The sequence below is a fragment of the Triturus cristatus genome, chromosome 9 (genome assembly GCF_964204655.1).
Source record: "Triturus cristatus chromosome 9, aTriCri1.1, whole genome shotgun sequence".
In the NCBI taxonomy this organism is placed as follows: Eukaryota; Metazoa; Chordata; class Amphibia; order Caudata; family Salamandridae; genus Triturus; species Triturus cristatus.
In genome coordinates, this window is record NC_140592.1 from 150,714,212 (window position 1) to 150,740,650 (window position 26,439).

General features: G+C 42.6%; 1 protein-coding gene across 1 annotated transcript in view; it reads right to left on the reverse strand.

Annotated features, from left to right (window-relative positions):
- The window catches only part of TKT (transketolase), a 99,854-nt gene that overhangs the window by 62,865 nt on the left and 10,550 nt on the right, over positions 1–26,439 (reverse strand). Inside the window, exons 2-3 of the mRNA XM_085624622.1 lie at positions 11,305–11,422; positions 2,777–2,890 (exon numbers count right to left, since the gene is read on the reverse strand). Coding sequence (XP_085480748.1) covers positions 2,777–2,890; positions 11,305–11,422 — 232 coding nt within the window. The remainder of the gene's footprint in view (positions 1–2,776; positions 2,891–11,304; positions 11,423–26,439) is intronic.

The window sequence follows — 26,439 nt, forward strand, 5'->3', positions numbered from 1 at the left end:
TGCATTTACATTGCAAGTCATTACAGCGACTTGCAGTAGGGGGCGATGAGGCATTGGAAATGAATTCCAACACCTTCCCTACTGTTGCTGGAGTAGGAATAGTAAATAATACTATTCCTAAGTCCAGCGCGCCCCCTACTGCAAGTCGTTGTAATGACTTGCGATGTAAATTCATTGCATAGTAATAACACAGTTGTTGTAACAACCGCGTTGTAAAAGCACGGGATGTAATAGAGCGCTTTGTAATGTACTATATTCCCTTCAATGGGACTTAACAAGAAGATAGCATGCTAGGAGTACTGGGTCCAAGAAGATAACACGCCTTGGCAAAGGCAATTAGTCTGACATTAGCTTCTGACCTTTTGGTTCTGCCAATGCTTGGTTTGTTTGTGAATGGTTTTTATATGAAGGCAAGCAGTGTATGAAAACAAACAATGCCTAAACCACACAATAAAACTATTATTTAAAGGAAAAGCACACATTGCCCGAGTAGTCACTGGAGGTGAATCACTACTATTGTGCAGATATGCTTATTGTGCAAGAGAACAATGCCCTCAATCACAGTCAGCTAAGCCATTGGTTGAAGTGGGGTGACCCTGTACCCCACGCAATATGACTGTATGCTATGCTGGATGGAAGCAAAATGTGAATGGCGCTACAGAAGACCAAAGGATGAAGAGGGCTCACCGAAATTCCTTCCAAGTAAGTATGTATAGTATATATAATTTTATTAAAAACAAAAAGGTATTGGCTAAGCCCATGCCTAAAATTCACTAACCCTAAGAACGAGCCTAAATCCTTACGCTACAGAAAGGGCTGAAAAATAGAACAATTCTCTTATTATGTAGAGCAGACCTTTCAAGAACTGGGAGTAGCAACCGAAGGAAAAAACATATATCGCTACCTAGCAGAGAAGATTTAGTAGAGATTCATGCAAAGCCTGCCAAGCTGGCAAGGCGCCAGTTGAGTTAGGCTCTCGCTGCTGACATCTTCTGTGGCCTGCAGTTTTTGTGTTTGGATTCCAGCAGGGCCCATTCAGCCCTTCTTCACTTCAAGGTTAAGACACGGCGTACCATTAAACTGGTTATTACAAATACGTTCACTTTGCACTACATAAAAACGTCAAGCAATGCGCTGTGGAAAAGAATTTTATATTTTTAATGCAACACTTGTTTTCTATTCTTTCACACTTGTCACCTAGAAAAACACTTTGGGGCCGATTCACAGAACTAACTTAAGACAAAATCCTAAACGTACTACTTTTGGTATTCACAGAAGTTAGGATTTTGTCTTAAATTTGTCTTAAGACAAACTTAAGACAAACTTAAGACAGACTTAAGACAAAATCCTAACTTAAGTCTGTCTTAAGTCTGTCTTAGACAAACTTAAGACAAAATCCTAACTTCTGTGAATACCAAAAGTAGTAAGTTTAGGATTTTGTCTTAAATTAGTTCTGTGAATCGGGCCCTTTGTCATTCCATGCCACTGTTTTACAAACACACTGAGCTAGTACTCTTTCCTAAAGCTCAGGTACAGCTTTAGAAAAAAAAATATTTATGCGCTAATATTTATATAGCAATCACCTGGCTGCCGAGTAAATGAAAGCCATACATCATTGAGTGCAAAGGAGACAACTGTACACTAACAACTTCGAGAAAATACTGAAAATATGTCCTTTCTGAGTGCCGACACATTGGGATAAAGTAGGAACCTAAAAAAACAAACGTAAAAGGCTTTTTCATCCACCCTCTCTGCCTCAACAAGTCGGTGCACATGAATTCAATCGTTGAGTTGGCTGTAAATGCACAAGCGTTTCACTTCGCGCCAAGGGCGGGGCACTGAGGGCATGCCAGGGCGCTGCTTTAGGCACAAAGCCGTTAATCTAATATCACCACACCCTGGATTCATACAAAGCAAATATGTATTCACTGAGATATGGAGGTGTTGGGGAAAACCAGCCGCTCTCTTAAACAGTGAGAACAGGTACCAGGCAGTACCAGAGTAGCGATGCTGCCGGCGTAATAAAAATGATGGGGCCCCCTGCAGAATGTGATGAAGGGTCTCCTATATCTCAGAAACATGCTATGAGTTTAGGCTGAATGGAGCCTCCTTGAATTATCTGGAACCCCCAGTAGTGGCTGCAGGGGCCAGTTTATATCCGCTGTTAAAGGAGCTTAACCCCAAATGTGAAATTGGAGGAAGTGAGCCACATCTCCGCAGTGCAACCTAGACTTATAAATGTGATGCTTGGAAAACAGTGACTCAATCGGAATCACTGGCAATTACAGTGAGCACATTCAATTCCATCACATTTAGCTTGACTGTGCGATTACAGAAGGGAACCACCCATATGCAAAACAACCTTGGCCACGCCCCATTCTGGACAGTCCAGACACACCGCTTCTAAAGGGACACACAAACAACCCCGGATATGTTTCAGCTTCGGACGGTACAGACAAGCTAAACATCGTGGAATGGAATGCAGCTCTAGTCAATTGCAAATGGTTCAGATAAAGTCAGGCCTTTCCAGACATGTTCTTGCATACCATGTTACTGTCTAGGTCACCATAACTAAATAATGAATCAGAATAAAAACCCTATTTCAATGGGAGCGTCCAACCTGAACCCTTGGAACTGGCAGACATGCATTCGGACGTCCACGCGACGCCACTGGTTTGGAATGAGCCTCTTGCAGCTTCTAACACAACATGCATGAGGTCTATTCCCATCAGGGTGGGAGACATCAGTGCAAGCACAGGCGGGCCACAATACTCACGGGCACAGGGTGGCCTTCTAAGATGGAATCCAGTTTCCTCAGGTTCAGCAGTTCCTCTTCTGGCAGGAACCCGGCCTCTGCCCAGGCGGCATACAAGACGGGGGCTGCGTGACCCTGAGAAGAGAAGACACGGTGAGAAAACAACCTGCGCTCACACAGCTCAACATCACCAAGGTTCTCACAGTCACAGTGTGGGCTGCAAGCTTTTGTCTCAAGAGCAGCTGTGTGTGTTTTGTCTAACTCCGGGCAAGAAGGACGAATGCTGCCTTCTCTGAAGAGGAGGCCGAGGCTCTCACAACACAGCATTCTAGAACTAATAAAACCCCACGCAGGGAATACAGCTGTTTGTCATGTATGTATGTATGTATATGCAAGTGTGTAAGTATGTATATGTGTATCTATATGTGTCTATGTATGTGTGTATGTATGTATATGTGTATCTATGTGTATATGTATGTGCGTATGTAAATGTGCGTGTATGTATGTGTGTATGCAAGTGTGCGTGTGTGTGTGTGTGTGCGAACGCGTTATTTATATAGCGCAAACCTAGCTAAAAAGCAAAGGAGCCCTGTACATTACTGTGAGAACAGTGACTGTGTCTTAAATGTTCCTTATCAGACTGTGATATTCTGAGACCGCTTTTAACAGCTTCACTTCGGTGCCACATGTATGGAGAGGTTCACGTCATCCCACCACAGAGCAGACACGAGGATCTTTGCCAAACGCCTTGGTGCTCAGAAGGGTAAGAGCATGCTGTGGGGTCAGTCTTGCGGGCTGTGCCCACCAAAGAGGTCCTTGAAATGGACCCTGTGAAGGTCAAGGGGTCCGCTCTGCGTGACGTGGGAGAACAACTTTCACGAAAGGCTGTGGGTTCAAATGTGCACCGAGGTGGGATCCCTGTAAGTAGGGGTCGGCGGGCCCCGGTGGCTTCACTAAAAGGGACGAACCCCTAAGCTTAGAACCAGGAGATAGGTTCATCTTTCCAGATAAAGTTACTCGCTCTCCCAGACTCTGCAACACGGCCACTCTGCGTTGCAGGACACTGACACACTGCGTTGCAGGACACCGACACACTGCGTTGCAGGACGTCGACACACTGCGTTGCAGGACGTCGACACACTGCGTTGCAGGACGCCGACACACTGCGTTGCAGGACGCCGACACACTGCGTTGCAGGACGCCGACACACTGCGCTGCAGGACGCCGACACACTGCGCTGCAGGACGCCGACACTCTGCGCTGCAGGACGCCGACACTCTGCGCTGCAGGACGCCGACACTCTGCGCTGCAGGACGCCGACACTCTGCGCTACAGGACGCCGACACTCTGCGCTACAGGACGCCGACACTCTGCGCTACAGGACGCCGACACTCTGCGCTACAGGACGCCGACACTCTGCGCTACAGGACGCCGACACTCTGCGCTACAGGACGCCGACACTCTGCGCTACAGGACGCCGACACTCTGCGCTACAGGACGCCGACACTCTGCGCTACAGGACGCCGACACTCTGCGCTACAGGACGCCGACACTCTGCGCTACAGGACGCTGACACTCTGCGCTACAGGACGCTGACACTCTGCGCTACAGGACGCTGACACTCTGCGCTACAGGACGCCGACACTCTGCGCTACAGGACGCCGACACTCTGCGCTACAGGACGCCGACACTCTGCGCTACAGGACGCCGACACTCTGCGCTACAGGACGCCGACACTCTGCGCTACAGGACGCCGACACTCTGCGCTACAGGACGCCGACACTCTGCGCTACAGGACGCCGACACTCTGCGCTACAGGACGCCGACACTCTGCGCTACAGGACGCCGACACTCTGCGCTACAGGACGCCGACACTCTGCGCTACAGGACGCCGACACTCTGCGCTACAGGACGCCGACACTCTGCGCTACAGGACGCCGACACTCTGCGCTACAGGACGCCGACACTCTGCGCTACAGGACGCTGACACTCTGCGCTACAGGACGCTGACACTCTGCGCTACAGGACGCTGACACTCTGCGCTACAGGACGCTGACACTCTGCGCTACAGGACGCTGACACTCTGCGCTACAGGACGCTGACACTCTGCATTGCACAGTCTGCGTTGCAGGACACTGACACACTGCGTTGCAGGACACGGACACACTGCGTTGCAGGACACGGACACACTGCGATGCAGGACAAGGACACACTGCGTTGCAGGACAAGGACACACTGCGTTGCAGGACACTGACACACTGCGTTGCAGGACACTGACACACTGCGTTGCAGGACACTGACACACTGCGTTGCAGGACACTGACACACTGCGTTGCAGGACAATGACACACTGCATTGCAGGACAATGACACACTGCATTGCAGGACACTGACACACTGCATTGCAGGACACTGACACACTGCATTGCAGGACACTGACACACTGCATTGCAGGACACGGACACACTGCATTGCAGGACACGGACACACAGCGTTGCAGGACACGGACACAGTGCGCCGCAGGACACGGACACAGTGCGCCGCAGGACACTGACACACTGCGTCGCAGGACACCGACACACTGCGTTGCAGGACACTGACACACTGCGTTGCAGGACACTGACACACTGCATTGCAGGACACTGACACACTGCATTGCAGGACACTGGCACACTGCGTTGCAGGACACTGATACTGCATTGCAGGACACTGACACACTGCATTTTCAATTGTCACTGTGCTCACTGGACTCCAGTCTCCTTTCAGCGTTTGCGAGCAGCAACAACCTGAACTGTAAGTGGCAAGACGCAGGCTTGACCGCAGGCTTGTGATCCTCCATTTTGGAGAGCTGTATCACAATTATAAAACAAATATGAACAGCACACTTTTGTCAACTGTGCTTGAGCCATTCTAACAACTGCAGTGCTTTTGTGTTGTTTTTTTGTTTTCAGGATTGTTCTGGTATTCACGATCATTTAGTGATTGCGAATAGATAATAGTGAGCACAATGCAGTGCTTTCTGCCAGGGGCCCTGATTCCGATCACTCTCTTGTGTAGCGTTACACTTTTATTATGTATGGTGCTTTGTGTTCATTAGAAGTATTATAGGATTCCATTTGTATCTTAAATATGTTTATGTTATGCGATAAAGTGTTGTGCACTCACAGCTCTAGCTTGTAATTCACATCTTTAGCAGCTGTGATAATTGTGTTGTACTGACTCCGATTCACCATTCACTACCTTCATTGAGCCTGGCTGTGCCTGCTCCTCTGTGTCTATATGGACGGTCAAGGAGGCTTAGAAAGACAACCATGTTCGAATATTGACACCCAGATGTACAAAAAAGTCACGGAACCCAGTACAGCACCCAAACTTGCTACTTTGCATTGTGAGACAGGGAGAGAGAGCAGGAAAACGCCATATCTATATACGGCACTATCCTGGTCTTTCCTAGAGCTGGCGTAGAATCCTGCTGCTGAGGAGCACGCACACACCTTTACACCATAGTGAAAAGGCGCCGGCATGAGTCTAGCATAGGTTTTGTACTGGAAGGGCACCCCTCCATTACAAAATACTATGCCCAGATATACTTTAAAACATTTCCCACTTGGGAATGTGCTGTACAGAGAAGCACACATGTGAAGTGGGAAAAGTTATGATAAATAAAAGCATTTCCCCTTTTAATACATGCATCAAAGTGGCATTAGTTTTTGGTGAAAACCCCTGTCTACTATTGTTAGTAGATAGAGTTTTAGGTCAAAATCCATGGGTGGCTGCATGAGAACGCCCATGTATCACCCATGGAACACTCAGTTGATCCATTGTGCTGCTATGCATTACTATCAAACAACTTTCCAGCACAAAACTAGTAAAGTAAATTCAAGAAAAATCCTTTTGAGCTGGTTTGCTTTACTTTTGTAAAATGTTTGTAAATCTGGGCCCTAGTATCTAGAGTCCTAGTTAGCAGGAAATCCCAGCACCCTTTTTCCCTTGGTTGCCCCGGACACTGCATATGCTGGGAAAACGCAACACAGCAAAAAAGTTTCAACCCGGTAGACTTCTGCAGGACCAGTTCCATCTTCTCAAACCTAGGCCATACACCTGGAAATAAAGCGTCACATGAGGACAGGTCTAAACCTTTAATCTTTTAATAGGCAGTCATAATTTACCTTTGAAATCTCTGATGTACAGCTGCCATTCACCAGAGCAACATAAAGCAGCCTCATCGAACAGCACTTAAGTGGATGTATGGGGGCACCCTGTAGTGACTTCTCTGGCATAGGATTGTCACAGAATCAAGAACCGATCTTCAAGAGATGTAAACCCACAACATTTAAACGGATCCATTCTCCCCACTAAGATTATGTTTAAAGCTCTTTAAAAATTGCAGAGCTGATCAGTATCTCTCCAACCCAGCTCACACATTTCTAATATGAATCAACTAAGGAAATCCTATTGGTGTAATCATTGCACACAGCGAGCCAGCCCTCAGAGGCATGCATGCATGGAGATAAAGTGGGACTCTACTTCAGGGAGACCGAAAACCTGTAGTGCAAACGAAGAAAAAAAAATGATTGGTCCTCTGATCCACTTGGGAAGTATGCTAAGAAAATAATGTACCAGTAATTATCCTGGACAAGAGAAAATACTTTACAGAAGGAAAAAGGTAGTATGACATTTTCTGTGCTGTCATAAAATGATTATCTGGCATGTGCCATTGTGATGTGCCGTCTGTGACACACTACATTTTTGCATTCAAGGGTGTGAACAGTGAGATCCCACAACACAGCGGGGCTCTCTAAATAAAGTGGGTGGTTCTCTGCTGAAGGGAGGAGGCTTGGACTCAGCAGACCCAACAGGCTGCCCATAAGGGTTTAAAATCTCCTTGTTATTGTTTGGTGCAAGGATGTGCAAGACCCCAGCAATTAAAATTAATTTTAAGTTAGAAACTATTTTCAGAAGAAAAAAATATGTATCTATTACAAGAAAGATCAATAAAAATTGAAGAAGTAAAACCATAACAAAATAGATTTGGTCACTCTGAAATAATGTTGATGTGGTCAACTATTATTATAGATGTTATCACAAATGTTTAAAAAACCAATAAATGTTTGTGAAAAATAGTGGAAATGCCTGACAAAAGCCTAAAGGCTCTTTTTAAAGGGCAACGGTTAGGCCGACTTGCAAGTGCACTTAGATATATTAGGCTTAGGGATTTGCACAATTGATCAAACTTAACTTTTTAATTTTGATGTTTTTGTGCAGTTCAGTCTCCTCCAGTGGCTTTCAACTCCAGTTGGTATCTGCATAGGGCTCGGCGAGCTCAGACATGCGATCAGGGGATAAGGTGAAGAAGGATGAAGAAGAGACAGCAGCGGTCTCTCACTGGCCAGTGCATGAGATTGTCAGATGCATTGGATTGCTTTTCTTGGTCCATCCTTCATGTTTTGGTTTGCTGGAGCTCCATTCTCTCAGGGTTGTAAAGAGCACAGGCTGAGGCCAAACAGAGTACACAGACGCTGGGGATGGTGTATAGAAATTGAGTGGAAAGGGGAGTTTGCTATCGCCAGAAAACTAAGGACCCACTGCTACAAATGAGTCAACGGGGCAGCGAACGACTCAAAATTATATAAAGAACCTTCATCCAACTTTACTTAATCAGTGGGCCACCATCATCAATATGACTTGAATGTGATAGAGGCTCGGTACATTTAGTTTTTACATCAACAATGTTACTTTCTTCACCTATAGTGATATATCAATTTCCACTAAAAATTCTATATTTGCGTGGAAAGGGGAGGCTGAATCTTTCCTAAACTGTTGTCGCAGCTCTGTTTCAGGTGACTGATGGAGCTTCAGAAAATGCTCAAAGTTCGCAACCGGTAAAACTTGACAACTGGCAGCTTTAATCTGACTTCATGTAAGGTTCAGAGGAATCCTGCACTTGGCGATTTGCTGGCTTTGGATGTTGTGAATCAGGCAACAATCCTCCGGCTTTTTGTCAAGGCCAAGCACAACATCTGGCCAGTATGTGCACATTTTCTTACTCCCTCTGCAAAAGGTTGACAGAGGAGTTAAATAAGGTGGGTCTTCACTACAGCCTCTACTGTCCCTTCGCCTCATGGACCTTGCAGGCTCCAGGCACCTTGGAATCCAACCAAAGGCAGATGAGGTTCAAGAGCAAACAGAGAGACCCATTAGCCCAGAAGTTGAATCAGAAAATATATTTTTCTTTGTAAGGATAATCTTCTGACTTCAAAACATGTCTTTCCCAAAGCTGTCCTCTTCCCCTATTCTAAAACATTTTGTATTTCAAAAAGACTCAAGAGGGTTTGGTTTAAGGTTCGGCACACTTACCACATTTCCAAGATGGCTAAGGAATTCCCTTTCCATGAAGAGTCAGTGCTCTATGGCTCTGCTTCTAAACCTAAATCAATTGTCAGTTTGAGGCCGGGCTCATTTTAAGAGCTGAGAGTATTACACAGGACAGGGGTGTGGAATTTATTAAAATATCTACTTGTCCATGGGGCAGGTTGCTTCATAAATCTACTTGTCCTGTAACAAAATCCACTTGTCCCATTGGTTCCATGTTGTGCGGCGACAAATTATGGCAGCAATCTCATTATATAAGAGCTCTTATATAGCCTCTCTGATTATGCCAGGGCTCATACCATAGTAGTGTTTGAATACTAGCAGTCCCTTTATGTTGCTACGTTTCCGCAGATCTACATACTGGAACTGAAGGTAGTGGTAAACAATAGTTCAAGGGTTGGAATGTCCTTTTGAATCTGTGCGAACCTACTAACTTGCATGTTTTAAGGGTTTTCAACAACTCTTTTCTAATCTTTTCCAATATTGAGAAATGTTGGAAATTTACTCCTGACAATGGCAGAAGTAAACCTTCCAGAAATGGGGAAAAAAGTGGTTGGAGGGAAAATAAACCTGCAAACACTCAGGTTTTCGCATGAGCAAATCTACACATTCATATTTGCTCATGCTAAAATGCAGTTCACAAATATTTTCTAGGAGTACTATCTCTTGCCCTACTGCTGTAAATTCTTGTGAATTCACGAAAGCCATATTGCTGCCCTTAATGCAAGGACATATATCAAGGGTGCACTTTTGAGACTTTCTTTAATAATTGGGCCCCTAAATTGGTCTGGCGTTAAACATGACCTTTTGTGTTTATTAAAAGTTTCTCTCTCTCTCTCTGTATCGTCTGGCTTCACGGTGAGTGACAGCATTCTGCTCTTTCACAAGGAGCATATCTGCACACCAATTAGTTTTGTTCAGTGCCAGTAACTAATGTGGCAGTGTGATCTTTTTTGAGACCAAAAACAATTTTTGCTTTTGCCAATGTTTGTTATAATGGTGAGGGTCCGGCAGCTCTCACATCAATAATGTTTTACAAAAACCATGCCAACACAAGTCACACATTGCCAAAACTAAAAAGCTGACCACCATTTCAGACCTATTGGCTTTGCCAATGCTTGTTTATTTTTATGTTTCCCAAAATCTTATTGAAACTGGTTACACTGATTTTCTAATATGAATATTTTGGGGAAATACTGCATGCATCAACACATTTTACTAAATGATGCTGCAAAGAAATGGTACCTGAAATGTTATAGTGTAGCAAAAAAACATGTTTCCTACTTTCATTTTTTAGTAACATTTTATATTGAAAGCAAAGAATCATTTAATCTTGATTTCAAGCTTCTGCAAGTATTTGCATCTAATCAGAGAGCATTCTCGGAGCATTATGCATAGCCTCATATTGCTAAACTTTGAAACCGTTTGTACACATTTTTATACTGGAACCACTGTCAGTAGTGCAGTCAAAACTTGCATTTACTGAGAGCGCTCATTCTAATAATAAAGGCTTTCAATTAATGAACCATAAAACAAGTTTGAACAGCATTAACATATCCACACAAATATTAACTTAACTGCAGGCAGTGCCCTTCCCTGATCCTTAATGGGGTACTGCAAACTGGCAGCCAAAGGGTCTGTGCTGCAGGGGGTTGGGCCTGCTTGTCCCAAGGACAAAATGCACATTAAAACATGTTGCCCTTGACCCCAAACAATATGTCCTGGGCGTCGGGCTATAGGAATTCCACATCCCTGCAGGAGCTTGTATACTCATGAACATGGCCCTCCTTCAGATGTGTGCTTATAGATAAAAATATGCCCCTTTCCCATGTGCACTTTTAATTCCTTAATTAAATATACATAAAGCCCGAGTCAGAACTCACAGCCTCAGTAGTCGCCTCCAAACACATATGCGGTCAAACAGATCTGGGAGTTACATAAGGGAAAAGGATCTCTCCTAAAACTTGTTTTCTTTCCACTTTGGAGCCATTGAATGATCTTTTGGACAACATAATACAAAAATGTGTGTTTAGCATTGTCAGACTTCTGCAAAAAGATGAAAATTTTACTGGAAAGCAAAGCGGAATGAATTCTTCTAGTGACAAGAGTGTCAAAAGCTTTAATCAGCCTGTAGGAACAAGTCAAAAGCACTCGCTTCTGCATCAGACAGATTTGTACCTTGGAAATCACAAAGCGATCATTGTGGGGGTTCCTGGGATCCTGAGGCTTGTACTTCATGACGTTGAAGAAGAGGACCGACATGATCTCCGCTGCACTGCAACATGATGTTGGGTGCCTAGAGCAAACAGAAAGTACATTTATTTCATTTTATGCAGATTTTAAATAAAGGACAGCTCGTCCATCTTTGGGGATATCCCAGCCCTAGTACAGCAATACTGCAACATTTAGCACATTATCTGTTTTTTTTGTATCTTTAATGCACCAAACAACACTCCTTTAATATTAGAATCCTTTACTCTAAAATGTCTCCAATCATTTGTGGAGATCCTCAATATTCAGCACCATCCATGATCGTCTACAATTCCAACATAGCCCATTATCAGTATGATTGATGCTCGATACATCTGGCATCACCAATAAACATCCAATGACCACATCGTTCTCAAGCTTGAAAAGGGCTCTGGGTTTGATCATCATGTAGCAAAAAACCTGAAGTGCAGCATTGGTTGGTGTAAAAATGACTGTTTCAAGGGGCATAACACCGATATATTACTAAATAGAATCTTCATTATCAGCATTTAATTGACCCACACTTTGATGCTCCAATGAAAAGGGCACAGAATTTGCCAGTAATTTTGATACTGACCTCACCTTCACCCCCTTTTCTACATCACTAAAAAAGTGCTTTCTCTCATCTGCGCAACGTTCACAACGATTCATCTATTTTTCACCTACAGGAATTGCTTAGAATCATGCAATAGTGATTTCCTAAACAGATTACTAATGCTTAAGGATCATTAAAAGAAAGGGACCTCTCCAAACTGAAAGAACTGCAACCACATCACACTTGCTCTGAACTATCTCCACTGGCTTTTTAATAAAAAAAAAATATATCTTATCTTTACATAACTCATAATGCGCTCCCTGGATACACCCCTCCATAACTTTCCAAGGTATTTCAGAGCTATCACCCATTTTGAAATCTGAGATCAGCCTTTGTAAACAATTTTTTCATTCAAACAACCAAACACAAACAGTTTGAAGGCAAAGCTCTCTGTGTTTGGGGCTCCTCACTCCGTTACAATCTCTCAACACTGTTGGGACATGTTACACTTGTCATCTTTGGTGAGGTTTCCCCTGACTTTTTGCCTCTACCTCCTATATTTGTGATGCGTGCTGGATTTTATTCTTGCTGGCTTAGATGCTTTTGGCACTTTGCCACTGCTGATCAGTGTGAAAGTGCAAGTGCTCCCTGTGTAAATTGTTGTTACAATTGATTCTCCCCGATTGGCATACTTGATTTACTGGTAAATCCCTAGTAAAGCGCACTGAAGTGTGCAAGGGCCTGTAAATCAAATGCTACTAGTGGGCCTGCAGCACGGATTGTGCCACCCACATGAGTAGCCCTGAAAAGGTACCTCAGACCTACCACTGCAGTGTCTGTGTGCAGTTGTTAACTGCCATGTCGACTTGGCAAGTGCAGCTACTCGCCAGTCCCTAACCTCCCCTCTTCTTACAACAGGGCACCCTTATGGTAGGCCCAAGGTACCCCCCTGGGCAGGGTGCAGTGTATGTGAAAGGTAGGGCATGTACTGCTGTGTGTGACATGTCCTTAAAGTGAAATTATGCCAATTTCATTTTTCACTGTTGAAAGGCTATCTTGCCTCATAGGATAGAATGGGAAATGCTTTGTAACATCGTACAAATATAACTTCCCATTGGGACACAATAGAAAAATAAAGTTTAGGCTCTCTGAACTCAGAATTGAATAACACATTTTTTAAAATAAAGATGGTTTTTAAATTGTGTGTTTGAAAATGCCACTTTTAGAAAGTAGGCATTTTCTTGTTTACCAGTCTGTGTGCCTCTGTCTGTTTGTGTATGGAATGTCTGGTTTTGGAGTGACAGGGACTGGGGATGTGCATTCACTGTAGACAGCCACTGGAGGGGTTGAGTTGTGCCTGACCCTTCCTGGATGACTCGGTGCTGAGCTGAATGGGGATTGGCTGCATTTAGAGTAGTTGGAGGAGATTTCCTTGCACCTGAATAGGGCCTGTCTTCCTTGCACAATGCTGCATCCACCCCCTGTGGTCATACTGCACCAGTGAGGACAGAACTTGTTTGGGCTGGGCTCAGAGACCCTTGCATCAAGAGAACCAAGACATTTTGGGGTATAAGTATTAGACCAAAAACCCCAGAACTTTAGATTACTTCTGGGCTCAAGAGGATCCTCTGCAAAGGAGAAAATCTGAACAGCTGTGAGGAGTACTGCCCCTTTGCTGCGTGGTGTGTGCGGTTGGCCTGCAGTTGCTGTTTAGGCAAAGGAGAGGACAAAGACTGGAACTTTGCTTCGAACCTGCTTGAAGAAGACCTCCAAGAGCCTGTGTGTGCTGGCCTCCTGTTCTGAAGTCTCAGGGCCACAAAGACTTCACCCCCAGCTCCCCTGAACTCTATTGTGGAGAGTTCTGACCTGCCAGCAGGTGCCTATTCCAGTTTTGGGCCTCTTGAGGTTTTTCCTGCTGTTGGCAGCTGGAAGCAACTTGAAAGAAGTAAGGAAACCTGTTTCCGACACCGTCAGTGACGCCGCCGTGACACAGCAAACTGCACTGAAGCCGGGGCACCGCTTGTGAAGTGAACGACGCACCATCCAGCCTGCACCGGAGCTCCGATGCCTGTAGTTATCAACTGTGTCCGACGCCAGTGCTCGCACCGACACCGCCAGCGCCTGCATCCTGTTATCGTGGCGCCAATAACCGCCAAAGGTGACTCCACAAACTCGCCGACTTCGCATCGTCACCGGACCCTCACTGCAGACACAACCGCCTTCCCCCTGTCCCGGACACGAGACATCGCCTCCTCGCCGTCACAACGCCTTGCCTCCCCCGTGGCAGCCAGGGAGCCGGCCTCGACTTCGGCACCGACACCTCACTTCCACGATGCCGTGCATCGTCACAGACTTCGTTTCCAAGATACTGTTTGTTTGGGGGTCCATGTGACTCCGTGCCCGACGCTGCACTCCTTGCGGTCGGCGTTGTACTTTGGATTTATTGCTGTCACAATGTGTCGCAATAGCCCCAGGTGGAGCTATTTTTTTCTACAACCTTTATTTTTGCAATAACTGTTCTAAAGTCATATTCTTAATACTTGTATTTTGGATTTTTGTCGTTTTGGTCTTGTTGAGTTTAGAAAAAGATACTTTATTTTTCTAAACTGGTGGGGTGTCCATTTGTGGTGTTATCACTGTATTACTGTATGTTTTGAGTACAAACACTTTACACATTGCCTTTAGGATAAGCCTGTCTGCTCATGCCAAGCTACCCAGGGGGTGGGCAGGGGTTATCTAAAGTGTGTATCCCCCTTAGCCTGACTAGAAGCAAGGGCGATATTTGGACAAAGGTACCTATCTCTGCCAACTAGAGACCCCCATTTCTAACAGGACAAGAAGGAGACTGTATCAAGGTTTGAATGAAGACCCATCTCTTAAGACTAGAATACAAGTATATGGCACCGCCAGTTCATGCCTTTCAGGAACCTCTTACCATGGTACATTGATGACCAGTCAGATGATTAAGGTTGGTCAGCATCCACTGCTACTTAGAGTGCTCTTCCTGTTAAGAAACCAAGCTATTCCTTCCACTAAGACTTTACCATATTGCTTTCCTTTACCTAGTGATTTCTAAAGCAACCTGCACAGGATGCCATCTATTTCCACTTGATACTTTTAATGACTGTGTTTATCCCCAAATCTGATGCCTCCCCAAGTTATCCCAGCTTTAAAAAGCTTTATTTTATTGACACTAACTTCATTGCTTAATGCATATGCAATTGCTCTTCTTTTTATTGTATCCTCTAATGTTGAATATGACAGGATCTAGTCACAAAGCCTCGCAAGGGAAAATAATTGGTAGATAAACTGAATGATGTTCTGTATCCGAGTGATCAAGGAAATAGATCAAGGTAGAGTGATTGGCCATGTCTGCGTTCAATACAGTGAAGCACTCAATAGCATTCCATAATGAAGATCTGTAAAACAGCCAGGATGGTAAGATGGTATAGAAACTGGCCAATTAATAGGCAGCAGGAAGTGCTGATAAACAAAGTGCTTTACAAAGAAAGATAAGGGGCAGGTAATATACCATATACATTTGGCCTCGAGTCTGTGTTTCTCAGTGTATAAATATAAAACTTCACAGTACAGCTTGTTTCTAAAATATAATATGTACTATGTCCCTTTTCAAGTATCAGCAACATATAGACATAGCTGTTTGTAGGCAGTGCTATTGTTTCCAATGCACAGCATATACTTAGAGTGGCCTTTGGGTTAACATCTTGCTCATGGATGAATGGCTATTTCAGTTGTCTGCTCTTGATTTGATGGATTTCCTCCACATTCCGGTGTTTGTCACCCTCAGGAGCATTTCATTTTCAAGATGTTCCGGCTGGATGAGTTGCATAATCTACTCCGTACCTGAAGAATTATTTTTTTTATTTGGTTCTGGGTTCTGCCAACCCTTGTAAAATATTGATCCTTTTATATCCTATTACCTTTTTAAATTGTGGTCAAAATCTAATCTCACCTTTTTGTATTGGGTATGACTAAACCACAGTGCAATGTTATTCAAATCTGCACAAATTATTTTAGACGTAGATAGTTAAGTGGGTTGAATGTTTTAAAAGTGGAACAATTCCGTTGTCTTGTAGACTAAAGTCTGGTGTTGATTCTCACATCCCAAGCCAAACTAAGTATTAACACTCACTTGTCTCTTGGATTCTGTCCTTCCTACATATGACATCTTCTCTCCTGTTGACCTGTCTATGAAACTATAATTTTCTATCAATGGAAATAAGGGATATGCAGATGAAGGTTAGTTTTTTGGTGGCTCTCCATGTTACAGTGATAAGAGCAGCACTGTGAGGCTTACAGATCCAGATGCATTTAGAAACTCAAACAGATGCTGCAAATTTGTATCGACTGTTCCATCCTTACTCAATTCCGCTGCTATTCCTCTAACATGACAGCCATGGTGGACACTAAAGGATCCGCCGCAAAGGTCTGCCGTGCATCCTAGGCTCTTATAACTAAAAAAAACCATGCTTTCTCTAAACAAATCTGTAATTTAATGCAGGGACATCAATTTGTAATCACGTCGGAAGATACAATACAATAAACCTAGTTCTCAAGGTGCATGCGTATTATGACCTAAAGTAACCATTCTAGTAGGACAAAATATTTTCAAGACTGCTTAACCCCAAGGAGCCGGAGACAGCTGTATCATGCAGACACAACGAAAACTGGAATTAAAGTTAGTGTCCAACCAACTACAGGTGATCACAAATTCACACAATCCATGTTAATGTTCAAAGACAAACTTCATGCTCATATTAGACGTTATTGGTAGTTGGGACTTCATCAAAAACCCTGGCATGCCAAAATACCTCCTTCAATTCTATACTTCACCAAGTTTCTTTACAATTGTGGTCTTGCAAATAGGTGCTAAAAACCTGAAATAGTGAACACACACGCACACAAAAATACGGGTGAATGTTGTGACATTAAAAATTAAAAGGATTTTGTAACACAATGCATATTTCAATAAAAATTTATTGTTTAGACAGAATACATCATTGCAGGTGCAAAGAGTAGTGTTAACTGTGTGAATACGATTGGAACTATTTTACAAACTTACAGCCACAGGTGACTCGATTGCACAATATATGTTGGGGCACATGTACAACAGGTTTTAGCGGTTAACAACGGTTCGGGTCATTAGCGACCGCTAAAGTGCCTTTTGGCATATACTTACGCTATTTTGCACGTCGGTAACCAATTACCGACTGGCAAAATAGGGTTTACAAATCGGTATTAGGAAGGGACGTGCCAAGGGCGTCCCTTCCTAATAGCGAGTCACCAGGGGATGTACAATTGTTTTGCGACCAGAATGAGATTGCAAAAGAATCGCAGTTTACCACCAAACTCAATTTGGAGGTAACCCACTTTGTGAATGGTAGCAAAATTGTTTTTTAAGAGCAGGCAGTGGTCTGCTCTTAAAAAATGAAACAGAAACGTTTCATTTTTCTTTTTGAAACACATCGGATTTTCCTTTAAAACGGATTGCATTACCCCCCAAAAAAGTTGCATTATTTAAAGCAAACACAGACATGGTGGCCAGCTGTCCCTTGCAGGCCACTATCCCTGTGTTTTTAGTGACTTCCAATAGGTCGCAAATTGCGACCTACCTCATGAATATTAATGAGGCATGTCATTTACGACCCCATTGGGAATCACAAAATTTGTCTGAGACACATTAGTACATTTCATTTTGCGAGTCTCTAATTGTAAGTCGCAAAGAAAATCGCAATTAGCAGCTTGCGAACTGAAAGGGTCCCACATCTGGCCCTTCGTTCCTATATGTATTCATGGTCACCAACTTTTATTCCAATCAGCCCCTTCACATGTTCTTTGGAATTATGACTTTATGGATAATCTATACAAATGGACTTCTTTTACCAGTTTCCCTGGACCTGATTTTAAATTCTGCTGGTGAACCTAAATTATAGATAGCAGCAGACAAATATTGCCTCCTGTGAGAGCAAATAGCAGACTATCTTTCACTGAAAAAGGAATAGGGCTGGGGGAATTGAATTTTCAATCCACAGAATAGCAGATGCGAATCCAGGGGAAAGTTTGCATTTTTCGCTGGATTCACATCTACCTCCTGACATTAGAAAAAGGAAAGGTGGGAATTACGAACCTCTGTGCTGTAATTACCTGCTGTGCTTCCTCAGTGGCAGAATTTTTAACTGCAACCTCATGGGAAGCATATGCCTCAATCTCCAGTCCCAATAGAGATAGCTGCTAATTAAAACAATAAAAACACTATGGGCGCAGAGGGTGGTAGGTGGTCGGGGGTGATCTCAGACAGGATGGACCTTACAAATATAGAAAAATTGCTTCATAATGTGAATTGGAAGGCAACCTGGGTGTTCCCAGCCGCGGTACAGTGAATTGGGTCTCGGAGGTTTACTCACAAGGTCATAACTTGGTGAGTTTCACAAACATTACCAGTAGCTTAAGTGGGTTTTGCAAACATTCCCAAAGATTTATGCCACCATAGTTGAATAAATCAATAAATATTTCTAGAAAAAATTTCAATAAGTGTGCAGATATCATGGCAAAATTATTATAACGCCCCAACGTTATCTGGGAGTCAAGGCTAAGGATTTTCCCAACATGTAAACTTATTCCCAATAGACTTTTCTACAGTGCGAACTGCGTAGTTCACAGAAGTAAAAATAGTGGAGGGAAAGTATGAGCGGAATTGTAAAATCAGGCATTCATCTTGGAATTTTCATGAATACCTTTACATTGGCAACCAACACCACTAGGAGGAAATGTACAGTGCCCAGCATTCGGATTTTTTTCTATAATGTTTGCACTGGGCTCAATCCTGATACAGCAGTGAATTCCTATAGATCCTTGACTCACAGCCACTGTGCGCCTGGAAGCAATCTCAACAACATAGTTTTGTACTAATAAACAGTTTCACAAAATATAACAAAGGGCAAAAAAATGTCTTTGCTCTTGAAGTATTGAACCTTTCACAACTAAATTAAACAACATTTCATTCATGTCTTAACGGCCAAGACTAAGTGTGTTCTCCAAGGAACTATTTCGCTTGAGGAGATAATTTCTCTACTCGCTCAGATCAATCGATTTTTCTTCCTCTGAGTGTCAAATATTTTCTGCAAAATCCCAGAGGTGTGTGCTCAGCTTAAAAGAATTATTTTAGAATTGCCAAACAGTAAAAATTGAGCGATAGCATGACTGACCCTAGGGAGAAGGTGAAGAACAAACATTCTTGTCAGCAGATAAAACTGTATTGATAGAACAGAAGTACTGACATGATATAGACAAGAGTTGACAAGCTCAATAGGGCTGACATTTGTCAACGAAAATAGACGTTGTGTGTGGAGTATGAAAATGTCACATGTGTATGAGGATATATGTTACTCTGGTGGTGATAGCACTAGAGTAGTTTTAATTAGGTCAGACCTTCCATAGAAGATGCACTTGTGGTTTTCTTAATAATTTTGATGCTGTTCAACAAGTCTGCACAAAACTTTCAAGGAAATAGGCTCGTCCTGTTTAGCTGCTTCATGGAAAGTTTCATGCTGATCCGTCAAGCAAGGGCTAACTAAGAAAATGGTGGGGTTTCCAAACATTGATTTCCCATTTTAGTTCTCATAGGAATGTTTGCTCTCCAATACAGAAAAACCACGGCTGAACAATATTTAGGAGAAAGTTAGACCTTTGCTCAGAAAGCTTGCGTTTCATTATTTTGTGTAAATCCATTCAGCACCTTGAAAGTTTAGCATTTAAAAAGGTGCTTGTGGGCCTGAAGGGGTTACCCACTAGAAAACATTAGTGATATCTGAATTGTCAATATTCAGATATACTCTGATTGGTCTATTAGAGGGGATTGTTCAATCCTGATTGGCTGGCCGCAACAGGAACATTATGTAGTGGCAGCCATTACAGGACTCAGGGACATAGTCCCTGCATCCTGAAAATGAATGAGCAAAAATAAACCAAATATGGTGGGTGCAGGGTGAGCACACCCCAACCCTCAAGGGCATGTGGTGGGTCCCAAAGCCCCCCCCCCTCTTTGAATGGCTGGCCAGAAAATGGACAACATGTTGTGGCAACCATTCAGGGACTCATGGACATGTTCCCCATTGAAAGGCATTGTAGTAAAATCCTGCTTTTGAGGGTCACAAGAAGGAACACATTTGAAGGGTGATAACAGACTCAAGTCACAATGTAAAGCATTTGTTGGTGGCACCATACTAATTTTAGTAATGGAGGTACGTTCTAAAGGGGTTTTAACCAGTGAAAAATGCTGATCCTCTGTTGGGATCTGATGAACCATGTTTAAGAGAAAACAGTTCTCTCATGATTTTCTTAAAGAGGTTATGGACAGTGCTCCAGAAGCCAAAATGAGAGCAAGTTTTATATTCGTTCACACTATCTTCCCCAGCAATAAGTGAACATAGGGCCTGATACACAAAAGTAATACGAGACAAAATCCTAACTTTAGTACTCCTAAATGCCTTCTGTGAATACCGAAAGTCGTAAAGTGAGGATTTTGTCTCGGATTACTCTTGTGAATCGGGCCCATAGACTAATATTCTGAGTATAACATATACTTCCAACAGCAGAAGCAATCTGTCAGTTGATTCCTCAGTGTTTTATCACACCTTCACCACTTTGTTCTAACGTACAACTGGAGCACTAACATCCTGTATATATGATAAAAGCGTAGCACACCTGAAAGCACTCCTGATGGAATCAAAACTTTAAAACTGAACACATTTCCTGCAGAGAATACTCCAGTAATTTAACTAAATGAGGGGTTTATTCTGGTCATAGAAATTATGGTTAGTGATCTAGAAAATTAAAATGAGGACACACATTCTATAAATTCTCAAATATCTTCTTGATCAATGCCAGAAAAAAAGGCTTGCATACTGAGCGAAGCATGTACTTCAAGCACCAGCCTCTGCCAGTTAGTTGATTCCCCATTGCTTCACTGCAGTTTCACCACAGTGTTATAATGAAAGCTAGAACACTGACATTCTGCATTTGTGACAAAAATGTGGCACACTAAAATACCATCATGAAGGAATCAAAGCTTTTTGAACATAAACCATTTACTTTAGAAATGAACAAAATGTGGGGTATCATTTGGATTGGAAAATATGATTAGATAGCTAAAGTGAGGACATCTTTTCTGTGAGTTGTCAAATATCTTCCTCATCCAGGTCAGTAAACTATTCTGACATTCAGAGTGAAAAGTACTTCTAACACCAGCAACAGTCTGTCAGTTAACTCTGTAATGATCAAGGGCAGATTCACTTTAAAAATCTAAGGAACAACCAGAGTGCTAACATTTTATACTCAAGACAGCAGTGAGGGACTCCTGAAGGACATTTGGATGGAATACAAGCTGTTGAATTTAAAGCTTTTCTTGAGGAGCAGCTGAAGTAAATGAGCATTGAGATGGTAATGCAGGTATGAAACCAGCGGGTTAATATTTTTAAAAGGATCTAAGAATAGTTAAAGGGAGACATCTGCATAGGTACAGCACCTTCTTTTCACATCTGTTTGCTCACTCTACCCATCTTCTCAATCGTTTTACACCGCCCTAATTTTAAAACAGTAAAAATGTTAGCAGACAATCATTGTGCACCTGCAGAGGGACACCCAGGGAGGACTGAATGCAGGCGTAAAGGTCAGTCCAGTGGCCACAGGCAAATATATGTATAAATTGGCCCAGGGTGCAGACTTAGGTCATGTGCAGCGGGGGTTGGCAGCAGGTCCTGGCATCATGGTCCGACCCTGTGAACCACTGTCTGCTGGCACCCAACCTGTGCTACCTTTGGCTGCACACAGTGGCGATTGGCGGCAGAGCAGGCCCTGCACGCAACTCTCAGCAGGCAGCCAACCCAATACCTTAGAGAAGAGGAAAGAATGCATGGTTTGTCTGCTGTACTGTTCAAATATTTACCACAATGGCTGCTGCCTCTCTAAAAATTGCACATTCGACAGTCGACTAACACTACAATTGGCAATATCTCTCCTCACAAAACCATGACATTTCCTTTATCATGTATTACCTGATCTGGAGTTTCAGGCTATAGTTAGAAATTAAACAACAGAAACGCTTTGTGCAACCTTAGGAAGGCCCAAACACAAAGTTTCTCTTTCGGTGGTTCAACACATTTGAACTGCAGTGAGGCACAGCTGACTTTGAAAACAAATATACACCTTTGTTCCACAATTAACCTGTTTTGAGCAGGATGGAGTCATGCAGAACCTTGTTTTGAGCAGAAGAGGATAAAAATACATATACACATGTTGGAGTCAAGTGGGGGGGTTAAAGTATTTATGTTAGTAATATATAACACCATGTTTTAGAAAGCATTACCAATATTATACTTGCTGCAAGCTACCTCCAATTAACTATTAACACTTTCAACATTACGCTTCTCAGTCCCATGGTCATATAGACTACTTTGTACAGATCACAAACACCACTTTGACAACAGCCTGTTCTCGTACTGTCCATGAATAGCAACTAAATGTACAACTTTGTTACAAAGCAGTCTTTGCCCCGGTATCCCAGTTTTAGACAGCAAAACACTATATTAGGATTTACCTAGGTGGGGCACAGGTTTTGACAGGCCCTAAAACCAGGAAGTTGACATATTGAAAAGAGCAACAGGAAAACTCAGATCTACCTGTGTTGCAACATTCAATTCCCACATTTCGCCAGAAGGTGCAGCTTCGGTATTCTTATGTCAGTTCCTGGAATAGGTCTCATAGATTCATTCACACACCCAGATCATAGAAAGATAATCACAGTATTACTTCTTTATTACTGCAAGAGTAAGCACATTCAGCCCATAGAATCCACACTTTAGCTAGGATTATAAAATTATAAGCAAATGAGGGAAATCCACAGTTTACCTTCTCTTCCTTAATGTACATCTGTGAGGCAGTCACTTGACTTAGTGGAATGGCAAGCTAGTAACTTAATGTCGGCTAGCTGAACTAATCAGGGCAGTGAATCCAGCTGTTCAAGTTAGAGGTGGTAGGAGAATGGCTCGCTGAGACCGCCTATGTTCTCATTTTGGTGGCTTTGGCTCAGTTTAAGGCGTACTGGCAGACCTCGAAAAATGTTACCAGACCAACTAGTCTAGTGACTTGAATAATCTACTCGACCTAACTGTAATACGCTTGACCCATAAACTTGTCTGAAATTGTGTGATACTAGCCAAATATTTAATTCCACTGAGTCACCTTATTCTTCGTTACTGCATATGAGAATACCTCTAAAATGTGAGTTCAGCATGTTTGCTGTACAAAAAACTTGTGTTTGATTTACTAGAATGAAAATCCATGTATAATAAAAATCTAGCCTACATATAAGGCTGACTTGCCTCTTAGGTCACTAATAGAATTGTCATCAGGGTGGGGCACAGGAATGTTTTGCAGTTCATATTTAAAAGCCCTCTCGTCTAACAAATATGTCACCAAAGCATGATTCAGTAGCAAGCTCTCTGTCATTTACAGACATTTCCCAATGAAATTGCCACAAACTTTTCCATTGCCATGTAGCTTTACTGATACAAACAACGTGTGGAAATTGATTTTCAGCAAAGATTTGTAATTTTGCAAATCATATTCTGATTTGTTTTGATCATATTGAAATCTTTGTTTCCATCCCACTTTACAATTACAAAAAAAGTGTGTTTTTAACTACTGGAATATATTTGGAAACATTTGCACTGTTCACTTACAAGCTATTTAAATGACTGTCAAATAGTTCACTTCAAAATCATCTAATTTTTGAAGTCAGAGAAATAAACAGGAATCTCCAGAAAAAACAAGAAGTGATTTTTCAGAAAACATACCCTGATATTTGACCTCGGTCTTTAAACACACAGCAAATGTGACAAGATACAAACAAAATTTAAAGGCATCTTGATTGCTCATTCACTTTCTGAGTAAAAGTATCAGGTCTCATGGAGCCCTGCCGGTGGATGGCGAGAACCAAAAAAGTTACATAGTGCAAAGGGAAAACCTTGGACTGGTACAATGCGGCAACTTAACCCCAGCCGCGAAGCGACCTTGGCGGCTATGAACCCTAGCTTTTTGCCAGCAAACCTAAATGCTTCAGCAGGACCTTGACAACCACATATCTGACTTTGAGGGACCCCTGCAGCTTCAGCCTTAGACCTTACCCTGCTGACTTTGGCCACCAAAAAGTCATAAAGGTCAAAACTTTGACCAAGATAAATTGCTTGGTGTTACTGACATCTTTTCCATTGCAGTCAGGGTGAAATTGAGTCAATGTCTCATTCAATGGTGGAATTATATTTATCATTGCCATGCTCTTGGCATTAAAATATTACAAATTCTTATCTACTATTCCTCTCATACGAATTTCATTTTTTGGTTTATTTTTGCTCATTAGATTTTAATTTTTCTAAAGTTATTTGGGACCCCTGAAGCTTCAGCCTGGCAAGAACACCTGTTCTATGCATCTTGCCAGACAGGACCAGTAGACCCCAAAAATAGCTCGATAAAATCTGACTTGCCATGGCTAGTGAACGAGTAGACTTCTCAAGCGGGGAATCCCCCCCTCAATAAAAATCTTTGAAATATCTGCTTAATTTCAAGCAGTACAAATAAATTAAACGTCAAGATAACAACACAATAAAATTCACAAATAACTTTAGAAAAATTAAAATCTAATGAGCAAAAATAAACCAAAACAATGAAATTCGTATGAGAGGAATAGTAGATAAGAATTTGTAATATTAGGCCGCAGCTTTGCTAAAACACAGTACTGCGCATGGCATCTAGATGTATTTTTCATATATGTGGGTGGTGTAATATACACTTCATTCCACCTATTTAACATCCATGCCTAGGAAAGTTAAATGGGTACATCCAGTAACTCCAATGCACGGTATGTTTTAGGAGAAAAGCACAGGCAGAAAGCACTATTTAGCATTTGCCCTGTGCACCACAGCCCACTACAGCCAGCAAAGCCAGGCAAGAAAATATGTGGGGGGCGGGGGGGTGACAAAAATGTCCCTTTCTTACACATACCCTTGGCAGTAGTAGAATGTAAAATTCCTAAACCAAAATGAGATACAGTTAAGGAATTTTAGGTACTGTATATTATTTCCGCTGTTTGTTTAGCACCAGCACATCACAATCTGTAAACTTTAGATAGCTCAAGAGATCAAGATAGAACATAATGGTCAGACAAAAACTGAAGTGAAAAATATTTAAAAAACATTTAGTTACCATGAACAGTCAGTGGTACTATTTTTTATTGTTATATTTTATGGGACATTTTGTTATGTCAATCCAATACACCCTATGAAAGGACAAATTGCAGGTCTAATTACATGTCCAGTGGTCTTTTCATACAGTAATACCCAGTAAATACCAGTACTTCAGGGTGCAGTATTTATTGAGTTCTGGACCTTGGAATGGGGGAGAAATCTGTAATACTGCATGGGTCTAAGACTGCCCCACCCATTCCAAGATGAAAAAACTCGGAATCTTGCATTTTTTTGCCCACACAAGTTCTGCCAGGTTTTACCTGGCAAGAAGTAATTCAATAAAAATCCCTGTGGGATTTCCACAGGACTCCTGTTGAACCCACGTGTTCTTATAGGTCTTTTCAGTGGGACTAGGATCCGAAGGCGAAGAGCAGACTGGTTGACTTGGCAGTCAGGGTTTGGCTCAGTGAGAAAGTTACCTTAGATCTTACAAACTTCTTGAAGCCTGGTTGTCTGAAGTGGAAGCTGGCTGCAAGCAATATCTAAAATGAGCCCTACTATTCAGAACAAAGGTATGTCTTTCATAACCTATACAGTAAGATGCAGCCAAACTTAAGATAAAAATGCAAGTTTTTACATGTAAAGTCATGTTTCTAACATGGCCAATAATATACAGCACAAGTGCATTTTGAGACACTGGAGAAACGATGCTGTATTCAGTTCACTATTGAAAGCTACTTTTGTGGCTTCGCAGTAGCAGTTTAAAGATTCAGCCTCATGTTGACACCATAAGCCCCTTTTACATGTATCGTTCAAAACAAAGTCTGTGTCACACACAGGGCCACACTCAAGGTGGCAGCCTGGTGGCATCTGGAATTGTCCTTCAAAAAACATAAGTGTTTGGGCAAAGGTTTTATGGCCCCAGTAAAGGTTTAACGGGGAGGCATAGGAGGCTGACGGATCTCCTGCGATATCATTTTGGAGAGTGTGAAGCTGACAATATTCGCAATTGTTAAGGCATATGAATCCATATCTGATTATGGGGTTCAAACAGCACTTTGCTTCAGCCCCACAGGCATCGCTGACCAGTTGCGGAGTGTGGAAGAAGCTTTGCTCCTTGGTGACGGCATCAGTAGGGACCAGAAAAGAAGTCAAACTCAGAATGAGACTGCAACTCTGGGTTCAGAGTATGTGTTGTGTTGTGCCTTGTGCTGCAAACCACATTTCGTCTCATTTATTTATTCACCTCTGAAGTCACAATTTAAAGTG